This window comes from Lithobates pipiens, unplaced genomic scaffold (assembly GCF_037356315.1).
Source record: "Lithobates pipiens isolate NorthernLeopardFrog02 unplaced genomic scaffold, aLitPip1_a1.2 Scaffold_18, whole genome shotgun sequence".
Classification (NCBI taxonomy): Eukaryota; Metazoa; Chordata; class Amphibia; order Anura; family Ranidae; genus Lithobates; species Lithobates pipiens.
In genome coordinates, this window is record NW_027507758.1 from 287,627,970 (window position 1) to 287,652,523 (window position 24,554).

Genomic DNA, 24,554 nt, shown 5'->3' on the forward strand with positions numbered 1-24,554 from the left:
CAGCGGACTAAGTTGGACAGACAATCCGCCCGTGTGTACGCGGCCTAAGACTTTGTTCGTCAGACAGTCCGCTGAAAAAGTCCGCTGAAGCCCACACACGAGCGGATTGTCCGCTGAAACACGGTTCAGCGGACTAAGTTGGACAGACAATCCGCCCGTGTGTACGCGGCCTAAGAGATACATCTTAGAAACTTTTTTTGGAATCTATTATGATTAATCTCTATATTAAAATCATACAGTGGCTTAAGTACAACTAAAGTTAGGAAACAGAAAATTGCTTGGAGGTAGAACTTTTTGAAAAGAGACTTTGCATATCTTTTTGCCAATTTTTTTCTCTTTTTCTAAACATTTTTCTATATTGCTTGCACTGCAGTGCATGTGCAGTGCAGTGTTTAATTCCTGCCCACTCCTAGTATCTGTAAGATAAAGCCTGCATACACGGCACTTATATCATCAGTGCCCCCCCCCCCCCCCAAAAAAAAAGACTTGGCACTGGAGGAAATCAGAGTAGGTGGTAAATCTGACACAATGTGCAACTATGCTGTGAATCTTTATCTGTTTTGGCTAAGGATATAGACATTCACCTGAGGACAACTACAATGTACATGTATGGCTGAATTTTTCATCATAGCCCATTATTGTTATATTGTTGTTGCTATAAACGTAATATCAACTTGTAGCAGAATTTTTTAACAACCTTTCGGATATTAGCAGATTACTTTTCAAATTACAATACCACATTTAAATTTCCATGTGCAATTTCAGATTTGAACTAAAGCAACAATAAGCAATGATACGCTTTGCTGTTACTGATATATAATCAGCTTTATGTAACCAGCATTCCATGGGACGTACTCACTATGTTCCTTAAAGGGTCATACCACCAAAAGGCAATATTTTAGTTATAGATAGAGTCTAATGTCATGAGTCAGTTTCTGGATTCTTGTATGTCTTGTAGGCTTGTGCAATTAGTGTCGTAATGAATCGCAAATTCTGCTGAATTTTGCATCTTTCGGACATTCGGATGCATCCGAATGTCCGAATAAAAAAAATAACAAATTTCAACGAATACAAAAGAAATTATAGCAGATATAATGAATGAATTCGACATGATTTGGTAATTCATTAAAGATCTAATGAAACAAAAGGTCAACTCAAAGTAAATCTTAGGCCGCGTACACACGGGCGGACTGTTCGCCCAACCTTGTCCGCTGAACAGTGTTTGGGCGGACAGTCCGCTCGTGTGTGGGGCTTCAGCGGACAGTTTCAGCGGACAGTTGGACGAACAAGGTCTTACGGAAATTCCGAAAAACTGTCCGCTGAAACAAGGTTTCAGCGGACTGTTCGCTCGTGTGTAGGCTTGTTCTGCCAACTAAGTCTCGCGCATGCTCAGAAAGGATTTCCACGTCGGAAGGTTGCATTGCAGTGTATAGGACGTCGTATTTTTCGTCCCGTCGTACGTGCCGTTCACGTCATCGCGCACGGTTTCAGCAAACTGTTCGTCCGTCGTGTGTGGCCATGTGGCCATGTTGGACGGACAAAGTTGGGCGAACAGTCCGCGCGTGTGTACGCGGCCTTACAGTCCAATCAGCTGATTAATTTTGTGCTGGAGGTTGGATTACTGACAAAGTGCTTTCCTGAGAATTGAGTGAGAAGTGTGTTGTATTGTATTTGAGCAGACGAGAAGAGATATTGTCATTGTGTTAAAAGATTCAATAAACAAACGACTTTCCAAACTACGAATCATTATCACGAATATATATACATACATAAATATTGAATTTCAACTAATACAAACTAAATTATAACGCATATAACAAATTCATTCAACATGATTCGAGATTCAGTATAATGAATAACAAATTATCCGAAAAAACGTATTAACGTAACATAACGAATATAACAGAACGAAATTATGCATTTTACAAATGACAACGAACTGAAACTTAACAACATTTTCCGTTGTGCACAAGTCTAATGTTTTGGATGCTCCAACAGCAAGATGTTCTTGCCTTAGTTCTTGACTCTGTTCCACTCCTTTTGGAAATTGTGCATGTTCTTGTCCACCTTTGCATGCTTCAGCACCTTCTGTTGTATTCTCCATACAAACTTCAGCAGGGATGAGTACTCCAGGTCCAAGACCTAAAGTTAAATATTACTTAAGGGTGGACTGAGTTTAAAAGAATGCATGGTAAAGGGACTCTATTTGTTGTGGGATCAAAAGCAGGTAGGGTATATTTATTTATGCTACAGATCCTTTTGTGGATCTTCTGGTACATAATGATCTAGAAAACATGTCTTAAGGCCCATACACACGATCTGACTTTTTGACAACAAACATGCAAAATAGCTGTTTTGGAGCAACATCCGACCGTGTGTACGCTCCATCGGACAAACTTTTTCAGTTTTTATCTGACTTTTGTTGGCTGTGCGAACAGACAAACTTTTTAACAACATAAGTCCGATGGAGCAAAGTCCGATCGTGTGTACGCAAAACCATCGGACTTTTGTACAAGGTACAAACACGCATGCTCAGAACCAATAAAAAAAAGATCAGACAACAATACAGAAGTTGACCAAAGGCGGCGCTGGAGTAATTGAATGTCCTCTTTTGAAGTGTCATCAGTACGTTGAAACGTCACTACGTTCGTGTTTGTTGCCTAAAAAGTCCGATCGTGTGTATGCAATACAAACTTGTGGATTACGCCCTTTGTGCAAAAGTCCACGGGAAAGTTTGTACAAAGTCCGATCGTGTGTATGAGGCTTTAGATGTTAGCATTTTACCACAGGGGTTGAATGAATGAATAAATAAGATTATGCTGGCATATCTGCATTTTTGTCCTAAATTGATGTCCTAATGTTAACCACAGTGGACAACATTGAAAATTGTACTCATATGTACTTTTTTCCCACAATGTGTCTTTTTAATAGATCACTGTACATTTCTGTTTTGTGAGGTAAGTTTGCCAAATTACACTTTTAGTTATGTTCAGAGATTGCTTGATGTTCCAATTTTTGTACTGTGCACTATCACCATGTACGAGAGGGACAATGATACAAGCACTTTGATTGACTGATATGAGGAAAATATCTGCATGTTCTTTACTTAGCCTTTGAACTCTAAAAGCAGATTTCTTTCATCAGTTATTTAATACTATAATAATGCAGAAATGACATAAAGAGACACTTTGGAAATATTTTACTGTACAAACAACAAGAGGGGTCTCAGAAAGCTATTTGTCATTTCATGTACAAGGGTCTGTGAGTACTTTGGCACGCCATCTGCCAAGATTTTTAGTCTAAGTGTATGTGGCCTTCTTACAGACTGACATAATCTCTTTTCAATTGATCAGAGCTCTAATGCTCAAGTGCATCATTTATCATCTTTCTGTCAGATGTTACCCTCTTGAACAGTTGTTGCACTATGCCTCATCTCCATTAATTCTAAAGTATTTGGAACAGTTTTGAGATACTCCCTGAGTGGGAACTGTGACAGTGCTGATTTTAACGGCTCTTGGGCATAGCGTGGCTGCACTTTGTGATATTTTGTACAGATAAGTGGCAGGCAATGTAAAATGCAGAGATTAAAAGCTGAACTCCAGCCAGTTAAAACAATACAATTTCATGTAATTTATATATTAATTTAAAAATCGTTAAATGTAATTTTACAGAGCATAAGTACATGATTTTTTCCTGATACCAGCCTCTTTTAATGCCATGTACAGAAGCACTCACACTCTATTGCAGAACTAAACTGATAAAATAAAAAAATACTGGGAGGTAGAGTTTTTGGGTAAAAAAAAAATTCTTCATCTTTCCTCTAGCAAGTTTTTTTTTTTTTGTGTTTATGCTGCACAGCATATGTGCAGGACAGTGTGCACTGTAGGCTCCTTCCTGGATGCCCGCGTCAATGGAAGTCCTGTTTGCATGTACAGGAGTTACATTAATATGGGATGCTCAATGACCAAAACAGAATGATGTGGGGCCTGGGGATAGGTAATGGAGCATCGATTGCAACCATCGGTCAGTGCTGGCGAAAGGCACTTTGATAGGTAAGTGTGCCCTTAATGTAGAAACATAGAAAAGTGAAGAAAAGACAGAGTAGTCCATCGAGTCTGCCCATTAATTTGTTGTTGTTTTTCTTTTGTTTTTATATTTTGTTTTGTTGTTAAAGTTATTGTCTGACCATAGAGCTAAGTTTGTCCCAAGCATGTTTGAAGCCATTTACTGTTGACTGTCTCACTACCTCTGCTGGAAGTTTAATCCAAGCATCAACTATCCTTTCAGTAAAATAATACTTTTTAAGTTTACCGGTAGTTTTGAACTTTCCTCTAGTTAGTTTGAGGTCATGTCCCCATGTTCTTGATTTTGGTTTCATATTGAAAAAAACTGACCTCCTGAACCTTATTCACCCCCTTGATGTATTTAAAGGTTTCAATTATGTCTCCTCGTTACCTTCTTTCCTCCAGACTGTACATAATACGTTTCTGAAGTCGCACTTGATATGTTTTATCCCCCAAACCTTTCACCATTTTTATTACCCGTCTCTGGACTCGTTCTATTTTATCAGTATTTTTTTGTAAGTGAGGTCTCCAGAACTGGACACAGTATTCTAAATGAGGTTTCACTAAAGATCTAAATAGGGGAATCAGAAACTCCAAATGCTTCAGGGGGCCCATGTGTCACCCCTGTACATATGGATAGGAGTAGTGGCGGGGCAGCATATAGAGGAACCGATCCCCTGCAGCCACTGAATGCTGGCAAGAGAGAGAGGAAAAGTAGGCTTTCAGTGACTGCAGGAGGAAAATGGAGGGTATTGGTTCCTCTACATGCCACCCCGCCACCCCTCCTATCCAGGTGTACAGGGGTGAAGCATGGGCCCCCTGGAGCATAGGGCTGGGATGAGTGGCAGCAAGTGGTGGTGGTAGTGATGGGGGAATGGGATAGGATAAGTGGCAGTGAACGGTGGTGGTAGTGATGCGGGAATGGGATGGGTTGAGTGTCAGCGAGCGGCAGTGGCAGTGATGGGGGAATGAGATGGGATGAGTGGCAGCAGTGGTGGGGGAATGGCATCAGTGGCAGTGGTGGTGGTGGTGGGGGGCTGGATGGGATGAGTGGGAGCAGTGATGGGGCATAGGATCAGTGGTGGCAGTGAGGGGGGTTAGATTAGTGGCAGTGGCGATGGTGAGGGAGGTGGGATCAGTGGGAGTGGTGGTGGGGGTGGGATCAGTGGTGGCAGTGGGGGTGGTGATGAGGGATGGTGGGATCGGTGGCAGTGGTGGTGGGGGGGGTGGGATCACTGGCAGCGGTGGTGGTAAAGTTGGTCGGATCAGTGTGGCAGTGGCGGTGATGGTGGTGGGGGGTGGGATCAATGGCGGCGGTGGGGGCAGGATCAGTGGCAGCGGTGGTGGTGAGGGGGGATTGGATCAGTGGCAGTGGTGGCGGTAAGGGGGATGGGATCAGTGGCAGTGGTGAGGAGTGGGATCAGGGGCAGTGGTGCGTGGAGGTAGGATCAGTGGTGACGGCGGTGGTGGTGCTGAGGGGGGGTGGGATCAGTGATGGCGACGGAGGTGGTGGTGAGGGGTGTGGGATCAATGGTGGCGACGGAGGTGGTGGTGAGGGGTGTGGGATCAGTGACGGCAAAAGGGGGTGTGGTGAGGGGGTGAGATCAGTGGTGGCAATGGTGGTGAGAGAAGATGGAATCAGTGGCGGTAGTAGTGGTGGTGGTATCAGTGGTGGCAGCGGTGGTGGTGGTGAGGGGGGTAGGAGCAGTGGCAGTGGTGGTGCTATCCTCCCCCATCATCACCTCTGCTTCTTACTGAACCCATCCCCCCACCATCACCACAGATCTCACCCCTATCCCATGGGGGGATAGCGGGGAGATCTGTGGCGGGGGGTCAGTAAGAGGCCGAGGTTGGGATCAGTTGCACTGACATTTGAATTTGTCACTTACTTTGTCAGTTAGTCAGTTGATTCCTTCCCCTTCATCATTACTCCCATGCCTCCAGGGATGCTCCTGTGTCATGGGGTCTCCTGCAGAGGGCAGAGCTCCTCCCCCTTCACTCTATTGGTGTCAGCTGGTCAGCTGACATTCTCTTCCAGTGTCCGCCTCTGCCTCCCTACAGTGGAGAACGGATGGGCAACCCTTACAGTGGAGAGCGTGCGGGCGGGCCCCCTGGACAGCGGAGAATGGGTGGGCAGGCCCCTGAAAGCGGAGAACAGGTGAATGGGCCCCCCACTGTGGCAGAACTCTAGGGCCCAGTCACAAGTGCAACTGCTGTGACCCTGGTAGTTCTGCCACTGTTACATAACGATTAAATAGAACAGGACCCAGTAAAGAGCCTTGTAGTACACCACTAGTGACTACTTTCTGTTCTGAGTTAACCTGATTTACAACCACACTCTGGTATCTATTCTTTAGCCAACTGCATATCCACTGAACTACCCAATGGTTAAGTCCTAGCTTGTACAACTTTTGTATTAGATCATTATGTGGAACTGTATCAAATGTCTTGCTGAAATTAACATATGCTATGTCCACAGCACCACTCTGGTCCAAAACATTGGCAATATAGTCAAAAATGTCAATCTGTTTAGTCTGACACATTCTGCCTTCAGTAAAGCCATGCTACTTTGGGTCCAGTGAGTTGTGTATTTTTAAGTGCTCAATGATCCTTCTTTTCAGGAGTGATTCCATTAATTTGACTATAATTGATGTTAAACTCACTGGCCTGTAATTTCCACCGCTTCTACCTTGCTGGCCTTCTTGTGGATAGGTACAATATTAGCTGTCCGCCAATCATGAAGAACTTCTCCTGTTAGAAGAAATCGATTAAAAAGATCAGTTAATGGTCCAACAATTATTTCTCAAAGTTCTCTTAAAACTCTGGGACGAATACCATCAGGGCCCATTGATTTAATAAGCTTTAGCCAAGCCAGTTATTCTGCTACCTCTGTCTCTAGAAATCCTAAAAAAGAACCACATATGTACAAGTATACTGTACAAGAATATAGTACATTGGCCTCCTCAGAGAGCAGACTGAATTTTTGGTTTAAAGGGGAGGAATGGCACTTTGAGCTGGTCAGAGCTCTTGCATGCTACTGTCATCAACAGTTTGAACAAAAGGAGAAAGAAAAGAGACTAACTTACCAGTGTGCTGCCTTTTCAGTTTCCATTCACAGGCTGCTGGTTTTTAACCACTCTGCACTGCTTAAAGAAGAAGTAGAGCCAAAGCGTTTTTGTTTCTACTTCTTCTATGGATCACAGGAGTGCAGTTCGTTCTGTACTCCTGTGACCCATTTTAAAGGCCGCTGTTGGCTGACGTTATAGTTCGGGCTCTGAAAAGATCCTGACCATATGGTTAGGATCCACCCAGATGCCTGGACTGGCAGAAGGCTCAGCCTCTCAGCAAGACCCTAATAGCTGAAAACCAGCCACTCCTACTTCCTCCATAGCACAACGCTACAGTGAGCGATGGAGGGGCAGAGCAGAGAGCAAGTGACTGACAGTTACCAGCTCTCTGCAGCCTAAAAACCAAGAGCTGAGCGATCAGCGGTATTTGATCACTCAGTTCTCGGTCTTAGAGCCGGCAGGGGACCCATGCTGCATCCATCTGGGTGAGTATAATTTATTTTTTTATGAATCCTGAACTTCTCTCTTAAAGAAGAACTAAACTCAGCTATATTTTAAGGCCAAGGAAGCTGTCATCATGGCCTCTGTTTGACCTGCATTTGCCATAGTGCTGCACATGGGATCAGTTATGACACTAGCCATTTGATAGCTTGACAATTCAGTTAAGGGCAAAACCAAATGTGGCATGCCTTGCATTTAACTGTTTTGGGAAACTGTTAAATTGTTGGATTTACCTCCATTTTAACTGCAGTAGAAAAATGTCACCAACTGAAGTGTGTTATCTGGTACAAGACTGAATAAACACAGTTATCAAGGTATTATTTTTTCTTTTTAAGATCAGTTATTTAAAGTGTATGTATTAACAGGTTAATAACAATACATAACAGAAAAGGTTGTGTTATAAAACTCCTGTGCTGCTATACCTCCCTTAAATACTTAAACCTAAACCCAGCAGCCAGCTCACAATATTATATGGTTCACACATATAAAGATAAAATATACTGTATATATGAATAAGTGCAGCACTACTCCTATGATCATACACAAAAAAAAAAAAACTTTGTTAAGTAGACAAAACAATTAAGCTTTGAACCATATTGTGACTCAACTCTGAATTGCCATTGCATGTATACATGGATACACTTTTTTTGCTACCAACAGCCTATTACTTACCATGAAGAAAATGGGAATCAAATCCCATAGTGTATGTGCTGCATCCATTAGTCAGCCAAACTGGGAATAAGATTGCAGCTGGTCCTAGCAAATCATTATTCCTAAAAGTTGGCAACCATGGTCTTCGGTGAAACATCTGTGAATCTTTATTTTCATGTGTTACTCAAATGATTTGTTTGCCTGTATAAAAATCACTGTATGTTTAGTTGTCTCTGGGTTAGAGCCATGAGGTATTATAGCTGTAATAATCCATGAAAGAAAATGATTAGCTATTTATATTGTAGTGAAATTATGGTAGTGCGCTGAAATTATTATTTTTTTGTATCATCTATGTTAAATCAGAACTCCAGCTAAGATCATAATCTTAATTTCATGCTGTCCAAAAAAAAAATGTCCTATATTAGTCTATAAGTACAGAAATGCAATGTGAAAGACTGGAGCGCTGATAACTTAAGCTGGCCAAGTGACCATACAGTGTCTGAATTTCGACCGATTCAGGAATTCACTTATTGGATGGCCCTGTCAGCCCCCTCCTGCTCAACAACCTTCAATAGAACAATTTAAGAAGCCAAGTCGAAAATTGTTAACCAAAAAGTGGCTGTATCTAACCAGATACAGATACAGCTGCTTTTCCAGTATTCTGACAGCCCCTGGAGCTGACTGTCAGAATACAATAGCACCAGAGGAACATTCGTACATCTGTGATCTATAGCATGGATGGATAAATCTGTATTTGTGTATGGCTAGCCTAAAGCCTCTTACACAGGATCGGCTTTTTGGACGGGAAATGTGTTATGACAGGCTGTTGGCTGAAAATCTGACCGTTTGTATGCTCCATCGGACAATTGTTGTCGGATTTTCCGTGGACAAATGTTGGATAGCAGGCTTTAAAATTTTCCGCAGACAAATGGCTGTTGTCGGATTTTCCAAGCGTGTGTACACAAGTCTGTCGTACAAAAGTCCAAATTACAAACACGCATGCTCAGAAGCAAGGACGAGCCAGAAGCGGTCGGTCTTCTAAACTAGTGTACGTAATGGAGAATTAACATTCGTGATGTGGCAAATTATGAAATCTCGAAATGCATTCTCTTCTTCTTTCTTTCTTTTTTTGACAGTAAAATTATCTTCTTCTTTAATGAGATAATCATGAAGCTGCTTTGCTGGTGATATTGATGGAGTTATTGCAAATACATTTTCAAAGGCTTTTTTTTCCTTGTGATATTAACCACTTGACCACTGGGCACTTAAACACCCTTAATAACCAGACCAATTTTCAGCTTTTGGTGCTCTCACATTTTGAATGACAATTACTCAGTCATGCAACACTGGACCTATATGAAAATGTTGTCCTTTTTTTCACACAAATAGAGCTTTCTTTTGGTGGTATTTAATAACCTCTCAGTTTTTTATTTTTTGTGCTATAAAAGAAAAAAGACCAAAAATTCTGCGAAAAAATGAATTTTTCTTCGTTTCTGTTATAAAATTTAGCAGATTAGTAATTTTTTCTTCATAAATTTTGGCCAAAATTTATACTACTACATATCTTTGGTAAAAATAAGTACAAATTGGTGGATATTATTTGGCCTTTGTGAAAGTTATAGAGTCCACAAGCTATGGTGCCAATATCTGAAAATTGATCACACCTGAAGGACTGACGGCCTATTTCAATTCTTGAGACCCTAACATGCCAGAAAAGTACAAATACCCCCCAAATGACCCCTTTTTGGAAAGAAGACATTCCAATGTATTTAGTAAGAGGCATGATGAGTTTTTTGAAGTTGTCATTTTTTCCCACAATTCTTTGCAAAATCAAGATTTTTTTTCCTTTTTTTTTTTCCACAAAATTGTCATATTATCAGGTTATTTCTCACACACAGCATATGCATACCACAAATTACACCCCAAAACACATTCTGCTATTACTCCCGAGTACGGCAATACCACATGTGTGAGACTTTTACACAGTGTGGCCACATACAGAGGCCCAACATGCAGGGAGCGCCATCAGGCATTCTGGAGCACCCAGGACAATTCTGACATTTCTCTCCTACATGTAAAAATCATCATTTATTTGCTAGAAAATTACAGAGAACCCAAAACATTATATATTTTTTTTTAGCAAAGACCCTGGGGAATACAATGGTGGTCGTTGCAAATTTTTATCTCACACGGTATTTGCGCAGCAATTTTTCGAACGCGTTTTTTTGGGGATAAAAACAGTTTTGTGCTTAAAAAAAACAAAAAAAACAGTAAAGTTAGCCCAATTTTTGCATAAAGTGAAAGATGAAGTTATGCTGAGTAAATAGATATCAAACATGTCACTCTTCAAAATTGCACATGCCCGTGGAATGGCGCCAAACGTCGCTACTTAAAAAATCGCCATAGGCGACGCTTTCAATTGTTTTTACTGGTTACATGTTTTGAGTTGCAGAGGAGGTCTAGGGCTAGAATTATTGCTCTCGCTCTAACGTTCGCGGTGATACCTCACATGTGTGCTTTGAACACCGTTTTCATATGTGGGCGGGGCTTACGTATGCGTTCGCTTCTGCATGCGAGCACATGGAGACAGGGGCGCTTTAAATTTATTTTTAATTTTTTTATTGTTCATTTTACTTTATTTATTTTAGTTTGAAATTTTTTTCCCCAAAAATAAGTTTTTGATCACTTTTATTCCTATTACAAGGAACGTAAACATCCCTTGTAATAGGAATATGGGGTGACAGGTCCTCTTTACAGTGAAATCTGGGGGTCAATATGACCCCACATCTCACCTCTAGGCTGGGAAGCCTGAAATAAAATAAAAAATAAAAAAAATAAAATAAAAAAAGATTCTGGCTTTGATCGTACTGGCGAGTTGGTAGAAGCACCGGAGGGTGGTGAGGGGTGGGGGGGCGTCTATGGCTGGGTATTGCAGGGTATCACCGAGTATGGCTGGGTATCTCCGAGTATGGCTGGGTATGGCAATTTATGGCAGGGTATTGCGGGGTATTGGCGGGGTATTGCAGAGTATTGGGGGGTATTGCAGAGTAATGGGGGGTACTGCAGAGTATTGGGGGGTACTGCAGAGCAATGGAGGGTACTGCAGAGTAATGGCAGGGTACTGCAGAGTATTGGGGGGTACTGCAGAGTAATGGCAGGGTACTGCAGAGTAATGGCAGGGTACTGCAGAGTATTGGGGGGTACTGCAGAGTAATGGCAGGGTACTGCAGAGTATTGGGGGGTACTGCAGAGTAATGGCGGGTACTGCAGAGTAATGGCAGGGTACTGCAGAGTAATGGGGGGTACTGCAGAGTAATGGCGGGTACTGCAGAGTAATGGCGGGTACTGCAGAGTAATGGCAGGGTACTGCAGAGTATTGGGGGTACTGCAGAGTAATGGCAGGGTACTGCAGAGTAATGGCGGGTACTGCAGAGTAATGGCGGGTACTGCAGAGTAATGGCGGGGTACTGCAGAGTAATAGCGGGTACTGCAGAATAATGGCGGGTACTGCAGAGTAATGGGGGGGGTACTGCAGAGTAATGGCGGGTACTGCAGAGTAATGGCGGGTACTGCAGAGTATTGGGGGGTACTGCAGAGTAATGGGGGGTACTGCAGAGTAATGGGGGGTACTGCAGAGTAATGGCAGGGTACTGCAGAGTAATGGGGGGTACTGCAGAGTAATGGCAGGGTACTGCAGAGTATTGCAGGGTATTGCAGAGTATTGCAGAGTATTGGCAGAGTATTGGCAGGGAATTGAGGGGTTAAATTCGGTGAGCAGCGATGTGGGCACTGCAGATGCAGCCCACATCGCTGCTGACAGGGTACTGCAGAGTAATGGGGAGTACTGCAGAGTAATGGCAGGGTACTGCAGAGTATTGGGGGTACTGCAGAGTAATGGCAGGGTACTGCAGAGTAATGGGGGTACTGCAGAGTAATGGCGGGTACTGCAGAGTAATGGGGGGGTACTGCAGAGTAATGGCGGGTACTGCAGAGTAATGGCGGGTACTGCAGAGTATTGGGGGGTACTGCAGAGTAATGGGGGGTACTGCAGAGTAATGGGGGGTACTGCAGAGTAATGGCAGGGTACTGCAGAGTAATGGGGGGTACTGCAGAGTAATGGCAGGGTACTGCAGAGTATTGCAGGGTATTGCAGAGTATTGCAGAGTATTGGCAGAGTATTGGCAGGGAATTGAGGGGTTAAGTTCGGTGAGCAGAGATGTGGGCACTGCAGATGCAGCCCACATCGCTGCTGACAAGATCTCTTTCCCCTCTGCTGTACCCATCGGTACAGAGAGGGGGAGGGAGGAACCGGCGTCATGTTATGACGCCTGTTTGTTTACAAGTGATCACTCCGTCATTTGACGGAGCGATCACGTGGTAAACGGCCACGACGAGCGGCCGTTTACCGTGATCCGTAATGCGCCGGGTCCACTGGTCCCGGCGGTCACGGATGATCTTGTGTGCACGCCCCAGGGGGCGCACGAGAGCAGAATTCTGGGAGGCCGTTAATTAACGGCCTCTCAGAGTTAAACAACCGCCCTGAAGCCGTTAATCAGCAATGGGCGGTTGTTAAGTGGTTAATAATAATATTATTATGCTTTTTTATTTTTTTATTTGGGCAAGTTACCACAACACTCTTATCCTGTAGTTTTTAAGATCAAAGATACAACTATGTTGGTGTCAACAACATGTCAATTTTACATTGTATTTTTTTAAATGTAACTGCTTACTCCCAAACTGTCATTTGAAGTAAAACACATAGTCAAGTATTATTCTCCACAATTTTTTTTATTGTGCATTAAAAATAGAAAACAAATAAAATTAGACATGCTATCTGCCAAAAGAACTTAACCAAAAAGTGCATTCTATGCTTCCAAAAATATAGAAAATATACCAAAACAAATCATAATTATTCAACCAAAAAATAAATAAAAGCCTCATGCATATGTCATGCTTCTTAATATAGGGGGTCAACAATGCCAAGAGTTGGTAAAAGCAGGGGTCCGTCATCCGGAGATAATTCCGAAAAATCATCTGGATTATTCTTCTGGAGCTCCCGCAGCAAAGGCATATGACATACTTTGGTCACGCTTAATAAAGCTACCAATTTGTGGTCTAAGAACTCCTCCTCCTCCTGTTCCTGGACTAGGCTTAGGTCAAAGCAATAAGTCCAAGGCTAAAATAACGTGTTATCTCCTCCAATTCTGCAACTGGTTGACGAGTGGCCATTCAGAAACTAACTGAAAAGCATGAAATGAAAAGCATGAACTGAAAAGTACGAAATGAAAAGCGTGAAATTAAAAGCACAAACTGAAAAGCACGAAATTAAAAGTGCAAAATTAAAAGTGCGAAATTAAAAGCACGAATCAACACTCACCAAACTTCTACTAACACGAAATTAGTAAAAGGAGCCCAAAGGGTGGCGCTAAAGAGCTGAAAAAATAGTACGTCAGTACGTTCGTGTTTGTTGGTCAACAATTCCTTGCCGTTTGTATGCAAGACAAAATCCAGGCACACGCCTTTGGACAAAAGTCTGAAGTTTTGTCTGCGGTAAATATGATCGTGTTTCTACATGGGATTACAAGAAGGTAAAAGAAAGGTAGATTCAAGTATTAATACAACCAACTTTTATACATACCTCTAAGGCCCATTCATACAATGTGTTGCATTAAAGTCAATAAATATATGCAACACTTTACCATGGATTAGGATCAGTCTAAGGCCCCTTTCTCACTTGAGCGTCAGCGGTAAAGCGCCGGTATTTTTAGCGGTGCTTTACCGTCGTTTATGCGGGGGTTTTCGCCCACTAGCAGGGCCATTTTAACCCCACTAACAGCCGAAAAAGGGTTAAACCGAAACGTAATGCGCCGCTGCAGCAGCGCTTTGCCAGCGGTTCTGCAGAGGTGCCCATTCAGTTCAATGGGCAGGAGCGGTGAAGGAGCAGTGTATTCACCTTCTCCTGCAAGCAGCTCCAAAGATGCTGCTTGCAGGAGTTTTTTTAATGTCATGCAAGTGCACCGCTCCAGTGTAAAAGCCATGGGGCTTTCACACTGGAGAGACAGGAGAGGCTCTTTACATGTGCAATGCAGGCCCTATTTTGTAAAGCACCTCAGTGTGAAAGTGGTCTAAATGAAAGGCAAATCAACACAACTCAGATTGTACATTGCTATGTTAGGCATGTTCAAGCATGGATTACTGTAAAGCAAAGGTCTGCATGAGCCCTTCGTGATTTATAATGCAAACCTAAATTGCTTAACAATTTATTTCCAAATAGTTGCTTGGATTTTAATTTTAGAAAGCAACTGATATCTCTTTGGGGATTTCCAAAAAACCTGACTTGAAAAATGTTTTGTGCTCATTTTTAGTTTTTTCATCTGTACAGTATATGGAGCATCTAGGATTTGTGAATGCTTTATCTTTTCTAATTTTGTCAATGTTGATGGCCTTCAATGGCCCTTGCCACGTTCAATGATACATGTCGTGTATGGAGATAAAGGTATCATATGAAGGAAAGAGGTAAAGGACATGTAGAAAGAATACAATATACAAGCCATATTAACAACAGGAAAATAAAGGATTCTGGTTACCATGAGATAGCTTTAGACTAAAATAGACCAGTAAACATTCTGCATGGGTCTAGCTGATGCTTAGCTAGGGCTGACTTTTATAAATGTTCAAGTTAGGTAGGAAAAACAAAACCTTGTAATCAGCTACTGCAGCTGTAATGGCTCTCATTTCTGTGCAATTTACCACATGCTCAAAATAAATGAAAATGATTCTGCAAATATTGTGCCAGAGGATGCCTGCGACATATGATAAATATTTTATATACAGAATCAAAAGAAGGATGTGCTCTACACATGGTATTTGGGGAGATTTGCTTGGAGTAAATCTTAGAGCATTCCCTATGCTAATGTAATGAATAAGATTAGCACAGATATATCAATGAGACGGTATTTAAATGGGAATTTTGGATTCATTGTCTGCATATGGCACACTATCTCTAGAAACACAATCTGTTCTGGCTATGTATGTTTATAGATCAAGTATGTAGCTGATGGCATAATTATAGAAATTCATATTTTTTTTTCTTCTACTATTCCAGCCAATATTAACTTGTCACATTCACAGTCCTAAAATGGAATCCATACCAAACTTTTTTCCTTTGTCGATAGATTGGGGAAGGGTTAGGACATCTGACTTGATTTTAATCACTGCCTGTGTCTCTGCTGCTTAGATTTCCCTTTACTTATCATCCCTAGAATCACCAGTTTTCAGTAAGTGAGGAAAACTGTCTCAGACTAGGACACAGAAGCAAACAGGGAGGTTAACTAAGATTGGCAAGGAGAAAAGGTAATGTGCCAATTTCCATATGCCCACCTATTTAGCCTATTTTGTGCCAAATAACTGTCACATGACAATTTGTTAATTTGTTGCATGATAGTGATTTGCTGTTCATTCTTACACATTACACAATACATTTCTGTTGTAAATTGGCACATTTTCTATGCACCAAATAACAATGTTATAAAACAAGTCGTATGGGGAATAAACAAAGGGAAATAACTGTGGTGGTGTAAATATTGGCAAATTTTCCATTTGAAAAACATACACACGATCAGATTTTCTGCTGATTTTTGTCTTCAGATTTACCAAAACCATTTAGCGCAAGGGCCTGCCTGATTGCATACAAATTAAAACTCCTAAGGTTTGACCTCATATTATATGGTTTTGGTAAATGTGAAGGAAAAAAACAGCAGATAATCTCATAGGGGGCTTTAGACAGGTTTTATGGGATGTTTCAGCAGCTGTACCAAAGCATGTTAAAAGTGCTATGCAACAGTTTCTATGGATGTTGTGTGCCAAAATATTCCAGTACTTGTTCCAGTATACTCATTAAAGACATTTCTAAAATATACACCATTACCAGAGTGGTGGAAATACTCTAGTGAACATTACTTCAGTTTTTGTATCAAAAAGTTGGGGGTATGACTGCTTGCATGTGGTGCAATACCACCAGCATATAACAAATTAACAAATTGGCAGGTGTCACATTTATGAATTTGTTGCAGGTCTAATGAAGCATGTGCCGGTCTTTGTTAATCCCCCCTACTTCTCCGCCTTCTGCAGTGATGCTCCTCGCTACAGTATTTACACCATTGTAGTAGTGGTATACATTTTAGAATCATTTGTAACCTAGAATATTGGCTCAAGTGCTGGACTATTTTGGAGAATGCTAGCAGACTTTAAAAGTGATCTGGCATAGTTGGCACAACAACACATAGAACAATTGCATTAGCATTGTTTATTTGGGGCATAGAAAATGCGCCAATATTTACACTAAAAAATGATATATTTTCCTTCATTAATGGCTCTAACAGTGTTTCATCAACATTAGTGTCCCTGTTGTAGAGATTGTCCTCACTTCCTATTTTGGATGGCGCTGATCCTATACACAGGAAATGAGAGGAAATCTCCCAAGTAGGGAAAAAAATAGCAATACAAATCTACCAGAAGTTTTATGCTTACCCATGCTATCCAAACCAATAAAAGTGAAAGGATTGACTTCCAATTTAAATGGACCTATTCTCAAAAGATAACATACAGCTAAATCCAAAGCATGATGTGGGTCCCAATTATCCGTTTACTTCCACCTGGCATATACACATAAATTGTTTGTTTTCATTTTATTTTAAAATGCCATCCATATTTTCAGTCCTAAACTGCATTCATGTGATACAGTATATCGTTCCCTTTGCATTGGATACACCAAGCTAGATAATTGTATAACAAACACTGGGGGTTATTTACTAAAACAGGAAAATGCAAAATCTGGTGCAACTTTTCATATAAACCAATCAGCTTCCAGGTTTTGTTGCCAAAGGTTAAAATGAACAAGCTGTATTTATAAGCTGACTGGCTACCATGCACAGCTGCACCATATTCTGAGTGCTCCAGTTTTAGTAAATCCCCCACAATGTGCCACTTCATTACAGTTCATCCCAGTATTCACAACTAGTAAAAAACTTTAACACAAACACTCAATGACCTCAGTGGCTAGATGCGCTGTGAAGAAATTAATCCCCAACATTTACAACAGAAGCAATCCAGTAATGTCACACATGCTCTTTACCCTCTTCTTTTTTGGCAATGGCCAGATCCTATGCACTACAGCATTTTCCTGTGAGTCCAGGGTGGGGAGGAGCTTTGATTTCTGGGCTCATAGGCAATGGGTTGAATGGGCTATTGGATCATTTAACCCCAAAGATGAGCAATGTTGGATCGATGTATCTGTGGGGAACAATGTCGAAGATCAGATAAGTAAAGTACCAAGCACTGCTTTTTTAGTTTAAAGAGCTTTTTTGTTTCATGTCCAAACTGAAACTGGACTTTAAACAAAAAGAGGTACCTGCACAGAAGCAAATGACTACTAACCTCTCCTGCAGTCTGCACTGCCAAACACCACTGTTAATGCAGAGAAATCCCCAGGTGAAGTTTCTTTTCAAAGTGGCAGCCCCAGGTGTGAGGACCTAACCTTTTACTCACTGTGCTTAGTTGTTCCTCTCAATGACCCCTGACATTTCTACTCTAAAAAGCCCTCTGTGACCTTTCTAGCTGCTATACAATTTATTCTTAAAATTGACAGCAAAAGCATTGAAGTCATTTGGACCTTCAGTAGTTCACTCTCTACACATTTACTCTTGGACCTGAGTATACCCACGTACTGTACATCTGTATTCTGTACTTTCTTTGTACAGGAGGCTGTGGGCAACACCCGTGCCCCCCCCCCCCCCCCTTGATGTTGATATACAGCATTATTTTACATTATATGCCCCAATATACCAGTGTGCATGATCCCTTATAATAATTTAAGACCGAATATTCACATTTTTTCATAGCTCTGAAAAAGACTGCTAACCTTAATCACCTTCCTGACCAGAGCATTTTTTGCAATTCGGCACTGCATTGTTTAGCTGACAATTGTGCAGGCGTGCGATGTTGTACACAAAAACATAATTTTTTCCCACAAGTAGAGCTTTCTTTTGGTGGTATTTGATCACCTCTGCGGTTTTAATTTTTTGTGCTATAAACAAAAAAGTACCGACAATTTTGAACAAAAAAAGAAATGTTTTTACTTTTTGCTATAATAAATATCTCCCAAAAATATATAAAAATCTAATTTCTTCCACAGTTTATGCCGATATGTATTCTTCTATATATTTTTGGTAAAAAAAAATCATAATAAGTGTATATTGATTGATTTGCCCAAAAGTTATAGCGTCTACAAAATAGGGGATAGATTTATGGAATTTTTTTTTTTTTTTAGTAATGGCGGCGATCTGCGATTTTTATCAGGACTGCGACATTATGGCAGACAGATCGGACACTTTTGACACTATTTTGGGACCACTGACATTTATACAGCGGTCAGAGCTGCAAAAAGCCACTGATTACTGTATAAATGACACTGGCGGGGAAGGCGTTAAACACTAGTGGGCAATCAAGGGGTTAAGTGTGTTCCCTGGATGTGTTCCAACTGTAGGGGGGTGTGCTCACTACAACATGACAGAGATCACTGCTCCCAATCACTGGGAGCAGTAGATCCCTGTCATGTTGCTAGGCAGAACAAAGAAATGCCTTGTTTACATAGGCTCCCCATTCTGCTTCTCATCGCCGCAATAGCAGGCTGCTGGCGAACACCAAGTTTGCGGGACCACGGCGCACCCCGCAGGCAGTGCACCCACGCCTGCTAGGGCACAAATTCAAAGGGACGTACATGTTCGCCTTTTTGCCTGCCCATGCCATTTTGCCAATGTAAATCGGCGTGTGGTGGTCGACAAGTGGTTAAAACGTGAACATCATTGAATAGTTTTATGTTAAAATTGACATATGCTATACTAGCATGTGACACCTCACCTTTTCCATTCATATGAGACTTCTTCCATTCACTTCTGTGGTAAGCAGAGTTTGTCACATATATAGAGGGCAAATCAGTGCTGCAACCCACTTATAGCTCATTGGATATAACATTGTTGCGGTCTGCTGATCTGAAAGCATTGCTGCAAGCAATTCCACAGATAATTTGGTTTTGCAAAGAATACATTATTATTATTGTAAAGGATTTACTATATATAGTGCCTACAATTTTGAAGTGCTTGATAAAATAAAGGGAGAAAGTACAGTTACAATGCAATTTAATCGAGGATCAGGAGGGCCCTGCTTGTGAGAACTTACAAAAAAAAAAAAAAATTGTGTGGTATAAGGCAGTGGTTCTCAACCTCAGTCCTCAAATAACCCCAACGGACCATGTTTTGAGAACTTTCCTTAAATAAAATAGATCTTATCAATACCATGTCATTAATATTGATTTAAAGCAGCTGTGCAAAGTAAAGGAAAACATGGTCCGTTGGGGGTACTTGAGGACTGGGTTGAGAACCACTGGTGTAAGGCATGTCTGACACCCGGCACCACATCCCCAGATAGTCCTATTGTACTCTCAAATGCTTAAATACAATGGGACATTTGGTTGCCAAATATGAGACAAAAACTATGTTACAACATTTACATATGCTTTATTACAAACACATGCAAGACTTTAAAAAAAAAGGAATTTCTTACAATTGCCATATTGTAACTTTCATTAATAATCATAAAATACAAGAGTTATTTTTTTTTAAACAATCTTGCCTCTCAGCCACCACTTCTAAATGTGGGTATACATATAATCTCTACCTGTTGTCAAGTACCTGTAGGAGGAGCTTGGGATGATGAGGGTGGCCTCTTTCACAATTCCCGTCTAAGCACCCCTGGAGTTTGAGACAGGAACTTCTAGAGCAGTGGAAGAGCACAAGTGCCGGGGAGCTGGAACTGTGGGCTTAAACTTGGGAGCGCCCATGTCAGGTAGGCAGTAGCACAGTGATGAGGGGGCCCTGACTTCATCCAGACCAATAGTGAGCAGGGCTGGGTCACAAATCAAGATTGGTAACAGTTGAACAGGAAGGCACCAAACCACAAGCAGGATTAGGTTCAGAGATAAGCAGAGGTTGGCAATGTGCAGGCATTAAGGTGCAAAATCGATAGGCAGATCATAGTTAAGAGTTTAGGGAAAGGTAGGTAACACAGGTAGGCAGTAGACATAAACTGGCAGAAGAAGTCCAGAGGCAGATCAGACGACAGATGGTACAATAACAGAGTCAAGCAGGATTCATACAGGATGAGAGACCACCCAACAATGATCATATGTAAGGCCCAGGCTTAAATAGGCCATTAGGCACCAGTATCAATGGTGGTAATGTTTGTGTTTCCACATGCAGGTCATTGTGCACATGTTCCTATGAGCATGTGCATTCTTGCACACTTATTTAGGCTCCCATGCCTAAAAGCATATGCACATTTATGCACATACACACAGGCTTTATGATTGGCATGATCTCTCTGATGGCATGATGTTCCATACACTCATATACACTTTAGATTACATGCCCTCACCTGGGTCAGCAAAAACCCTCTGCCCCAGATAAACGACTCTCCCTTACACATCTGTCTGACAAACCCTCGGGCTGCTTCTCAGGGAATGTAATTTTCCCGGTTCCCAGCCAGCGGGGCATCTGCTGTAGGTTTCTTAGGAGAGCTTGTCACTAACATTACATGGGGCAAGAAACCAAGCATATCTGGTTGAAAGTAGCAATGAATTTATTTAATCTAAGATTTAATTCTCAACAGTAGTAGAGAATTGTGGAACCTTATGACTGCCTTCTTCCTGCTCTTACTTTCGCTCCTGGCAACCCCAGTAGGGTGGCTCCATGGCCCCTATACAGGCATGATGCTCAGATCCACTGGGCTACATTACTTTCAGTTTTCTGATTTGACTTCTCCTTTTGCCTTAACTTCCTGAGGAAGCGGATAGCAAAACTTGCCAAGAATACAGTCCCCGCCTATGTATACTACATATAGAATGGACTCTTATAAAGAACACTGTTTATGTTGTGATTAAGTGTGTATAAGTAAAGGTGTGTATAAGTAAAGGATATATGTATACTCACATTTAGAAGTGGTGGCTGAGAGGCAAGCTTTTTTTTTTAAATATATGCAATTTATGTTTTTTTTTTTATTCTGTCAAATTAAAGTTATATATACCAGTTTTAAGATATTGCCTTTTTAAAAGATCTTAAATAAATGTATGCATTTGTAATAAAGCATAGAGTATGTATATATTTTTAATCTATTATTTTTGACTCACACTTGGCACCTTAAAAGTCCCATCCTATTTCAGAGTTATTTTATATTACTATATACAGTATTATATTACTATATACAGTATATATGTATATATATATATATATATATTCAAAGAAACCTGTAGACCTGTAGTAATAGAAATATCGTTGTTGACATTGCGGTTCTCCTTTTGAAAATCTTAAAATCTTAGCTACCTGGATGACTTTGTCTTCACCAACTTAAGCCGTTGGCCTAGAACAAGTCAGCTGACTAGAATAGTCAGTTTGAGGTTAGTTCTCCCAATCCATACTTTTTTAGTGTCAAATAAATCAGCCTGACGGCCAGGAAAATAGCATTTTCAGAAAGAAATATCACAAATGTCAGCTTCAACGCTTTCAGACTACAGATGTCATTGAATTTTCCATGGTACAGAAAATAATTACTTTGTATGAAATCCAAATCCTACTACAGCTTTGTTAGGACATTGTCCATGAAATCAGTACAAATTTGGATTTAAGCTGTCATTTATGCTTTGGCGTGCATTATAAATTGCAAGTTTTCCTATTTAATAGCAACAAAGGCCTATTGATTTATGTTTTGTTTTAGTGTCAAAACCCATGGGAATCTTTCAGTAAACACTTCTGAATTCAATAATTAATTCAATTTTAGGTAATTTTTTTTAAGTTTCATGGAAGCTCGAATTGTAATTAGGAATATCCAAATGTTCCAGCAATGTGGGACACTATGGATTTGAAGTGAATGTACATACAGTAAATACTGTAAACGTGGTTGACTAGTGACATCTGCTGGTACCTTTTGTAAACTGCTTTTCAATAAACTCTTCTAAAGACATTTTAATTATTGATAAATGCAATACTAAAACTATCTGTGGAATTTTTAGAGAAATACAGAGGCATTTTAAAGGCATGTATGCTATATTTGTTGATGCTGAAAAACATTGATTATTTTAGTAGTTCCACTTTAAGGCTGAATTCCATCTTTGCAACCAGTGGACCAAAAAGAGTGGAAGCACACCTGTTGCCATTTTGTTGACTTGCATCATATATATATATGTGTGCATGTGTGCTTCATATTATTATTATTATTATTATTATTATTTGTATTATTATTCACGATTATATATAGCGCCAACAGATTACGCAGCGCTTTACAATGTATAGGGGGGACAACACAATTACAGTACAATACAAAAGGTACAGGAGGGCCCTGCTCGTAGAACTTACCTTTTGTACCACCACCCCTTCCCTTTAGAATGTAATAGCTGCAGAGAATGATTTGATGGGGGCTTCATATTCAAATAATTGTAAGGTTCCTATTGTAAGGAAACAATGGCTGTGGAAACAACTATGTGAAAAATCATAATAGGCTTGAAAGACATACATACTGTACATTTGCACTAATTAAGGATTATTACATTAATTAAGCGATGTGTGACTTTCCTTCAAAAAATAAATAAAAGAAATATAAGAACTGAGCAAAAGATAGCTAAGTGGTAAGCAGTGAGGCCTTGGTATATTTTTCTTAATTGTGTTAGTGGAGGCTAACAAACACATGTCCAAATCATAAGCGAGAAACAATATCTTTTTTTTTTGTATAGATAGCAATCCATCTGCCTTTCTCTTTCCTTTTTTTTATTTTATATATATATATATATATATATATATATATATATATACATATGTTATTTACACAATATATATATATATATATATATATATATATATATATATTCTTGGTTAGAATGCCCATCTGTTTTTTGTATGTTCTTTTTTTTTGGGGGGGGGTGCTTTGTTTTAGAAAATAGAGATTGTTAGAATCCCCTTTTAGGCAGTTGTCATCAGAATACGTTTTCATTCTATTCCTGTTTCACTGACTATTGTAAAATGTTGTGTTTACCTTCACTTTCTTTGAAAATGGCCACCAAAACAATAGTAGTGGGTGAATCTCCCCAACCACTCTATTCAAAACAATAAAAAAAATGGCTATGACAATGTCAAACTCATTTTAAAATGTTTAAAAAGTAGATGTTTTACAGCTATAAAACATTTAAAAAGCATATTAAGCTCCATTCCTACCCAAGCGTACTGCAGTGACACCGCGTCTTTATAGTGATTTTGTGTGGTTTTGTGGCGCAATTTTGGAGTGGCACCAATAATTTGAATGGGTTTCCCTTTGCTCCAAAAACTCTACAATGAAGCTCATGTACCAAATTTTGGCACAGGGGCCAGGTGCATTTGGCGTTGCGATTTTTTCTGCGATCTTAGACGCTCAATAATCACAGCAAAATTGCACCATGTTTGGGATGCTATTAAGAAGTAATGGCTTCGCAAACCTCTCCTGTGTATTGCTGCAATAGTGGAATTGCATGCAGAATTGCGTGCAGAATTGCGCGATTTTACCCACAATTCCAGTACACTTGGGTGTGTATGGAGCCTTATAGTATAGCATGTAATATATAATTTGTTGTAGTGTGCAAATATTATTTAATATATTTTACAATTTACAACTAAAATAACACAACTTAATTATTAAAAGATTTGATTTATTTTTACAGAAGCATCGTGATTGTGCTTGCGTTTTTTTTTTCCAAGTAGATCTTAATCACTTGTAGCTAAAGATTGATTGACTGCCTGTTAATAAACATTAGCTTGTACATTGCCACTTGCTGATGAGTGGTTTGTGTGTGCTGTTCTCCGCAGACAGAAGACGTCCTGAAGATTGATGGAGGGCCATGCTATTCAAACAGCAGGCGTTGCTGAGACAGAAGCTCTTTGTGCTAGGCAGTCTTGCTGTTGGAAGTCTCCTTTATCTAGTTGCCAGAGTTGGGAGTTTGGATAGGTGAGTACCATTTACCCAGATTCTTATTTACAATTGGGAACATCATAGCATTTACAGTATGTTATTTGCCTAAAACAGGTATGTTCTTTGAAAATTATATTAACATCTCTAATGTTTTTTACATGGAAAATCAAAATGCTACTTTAAAAATTCTAAGATTTTCAATATAACATGTTTCTATTTTATGGTTCTC

The 24,554-nt window shown here is 40.4% G+C and overlaps 1 protein-coding gene across 3 annotated transcripts in view; it reads left to right on the forward strand.

The window, feature by feature from the left end:
- Window positions 1-24,554, forward strand: part of HS3ST5 (heparan sulfate-glucosamine 3-sulfotransferase 5) — a 445,057-nt gene that overhangs the window by 402,966 nt on the left and 17,537 nt on the right. For all 3 annotated transcript variants that reach the window (XM_077487086.1, XM_077487087.1, XM_077487088.1), the window contains one exon: window positions 24,223-24,361. In XM_077487086.1, the coding sequence (XP_077343212.1) occupies window positions 24,255-24,361 (107 nt within the window). In that variant the 5' untranslated portion in view covers window positions 24,223-24,254. The remainder of the gene's footprint in view (window positions 1-24,222; window positions 24,362-24,554) is intronic.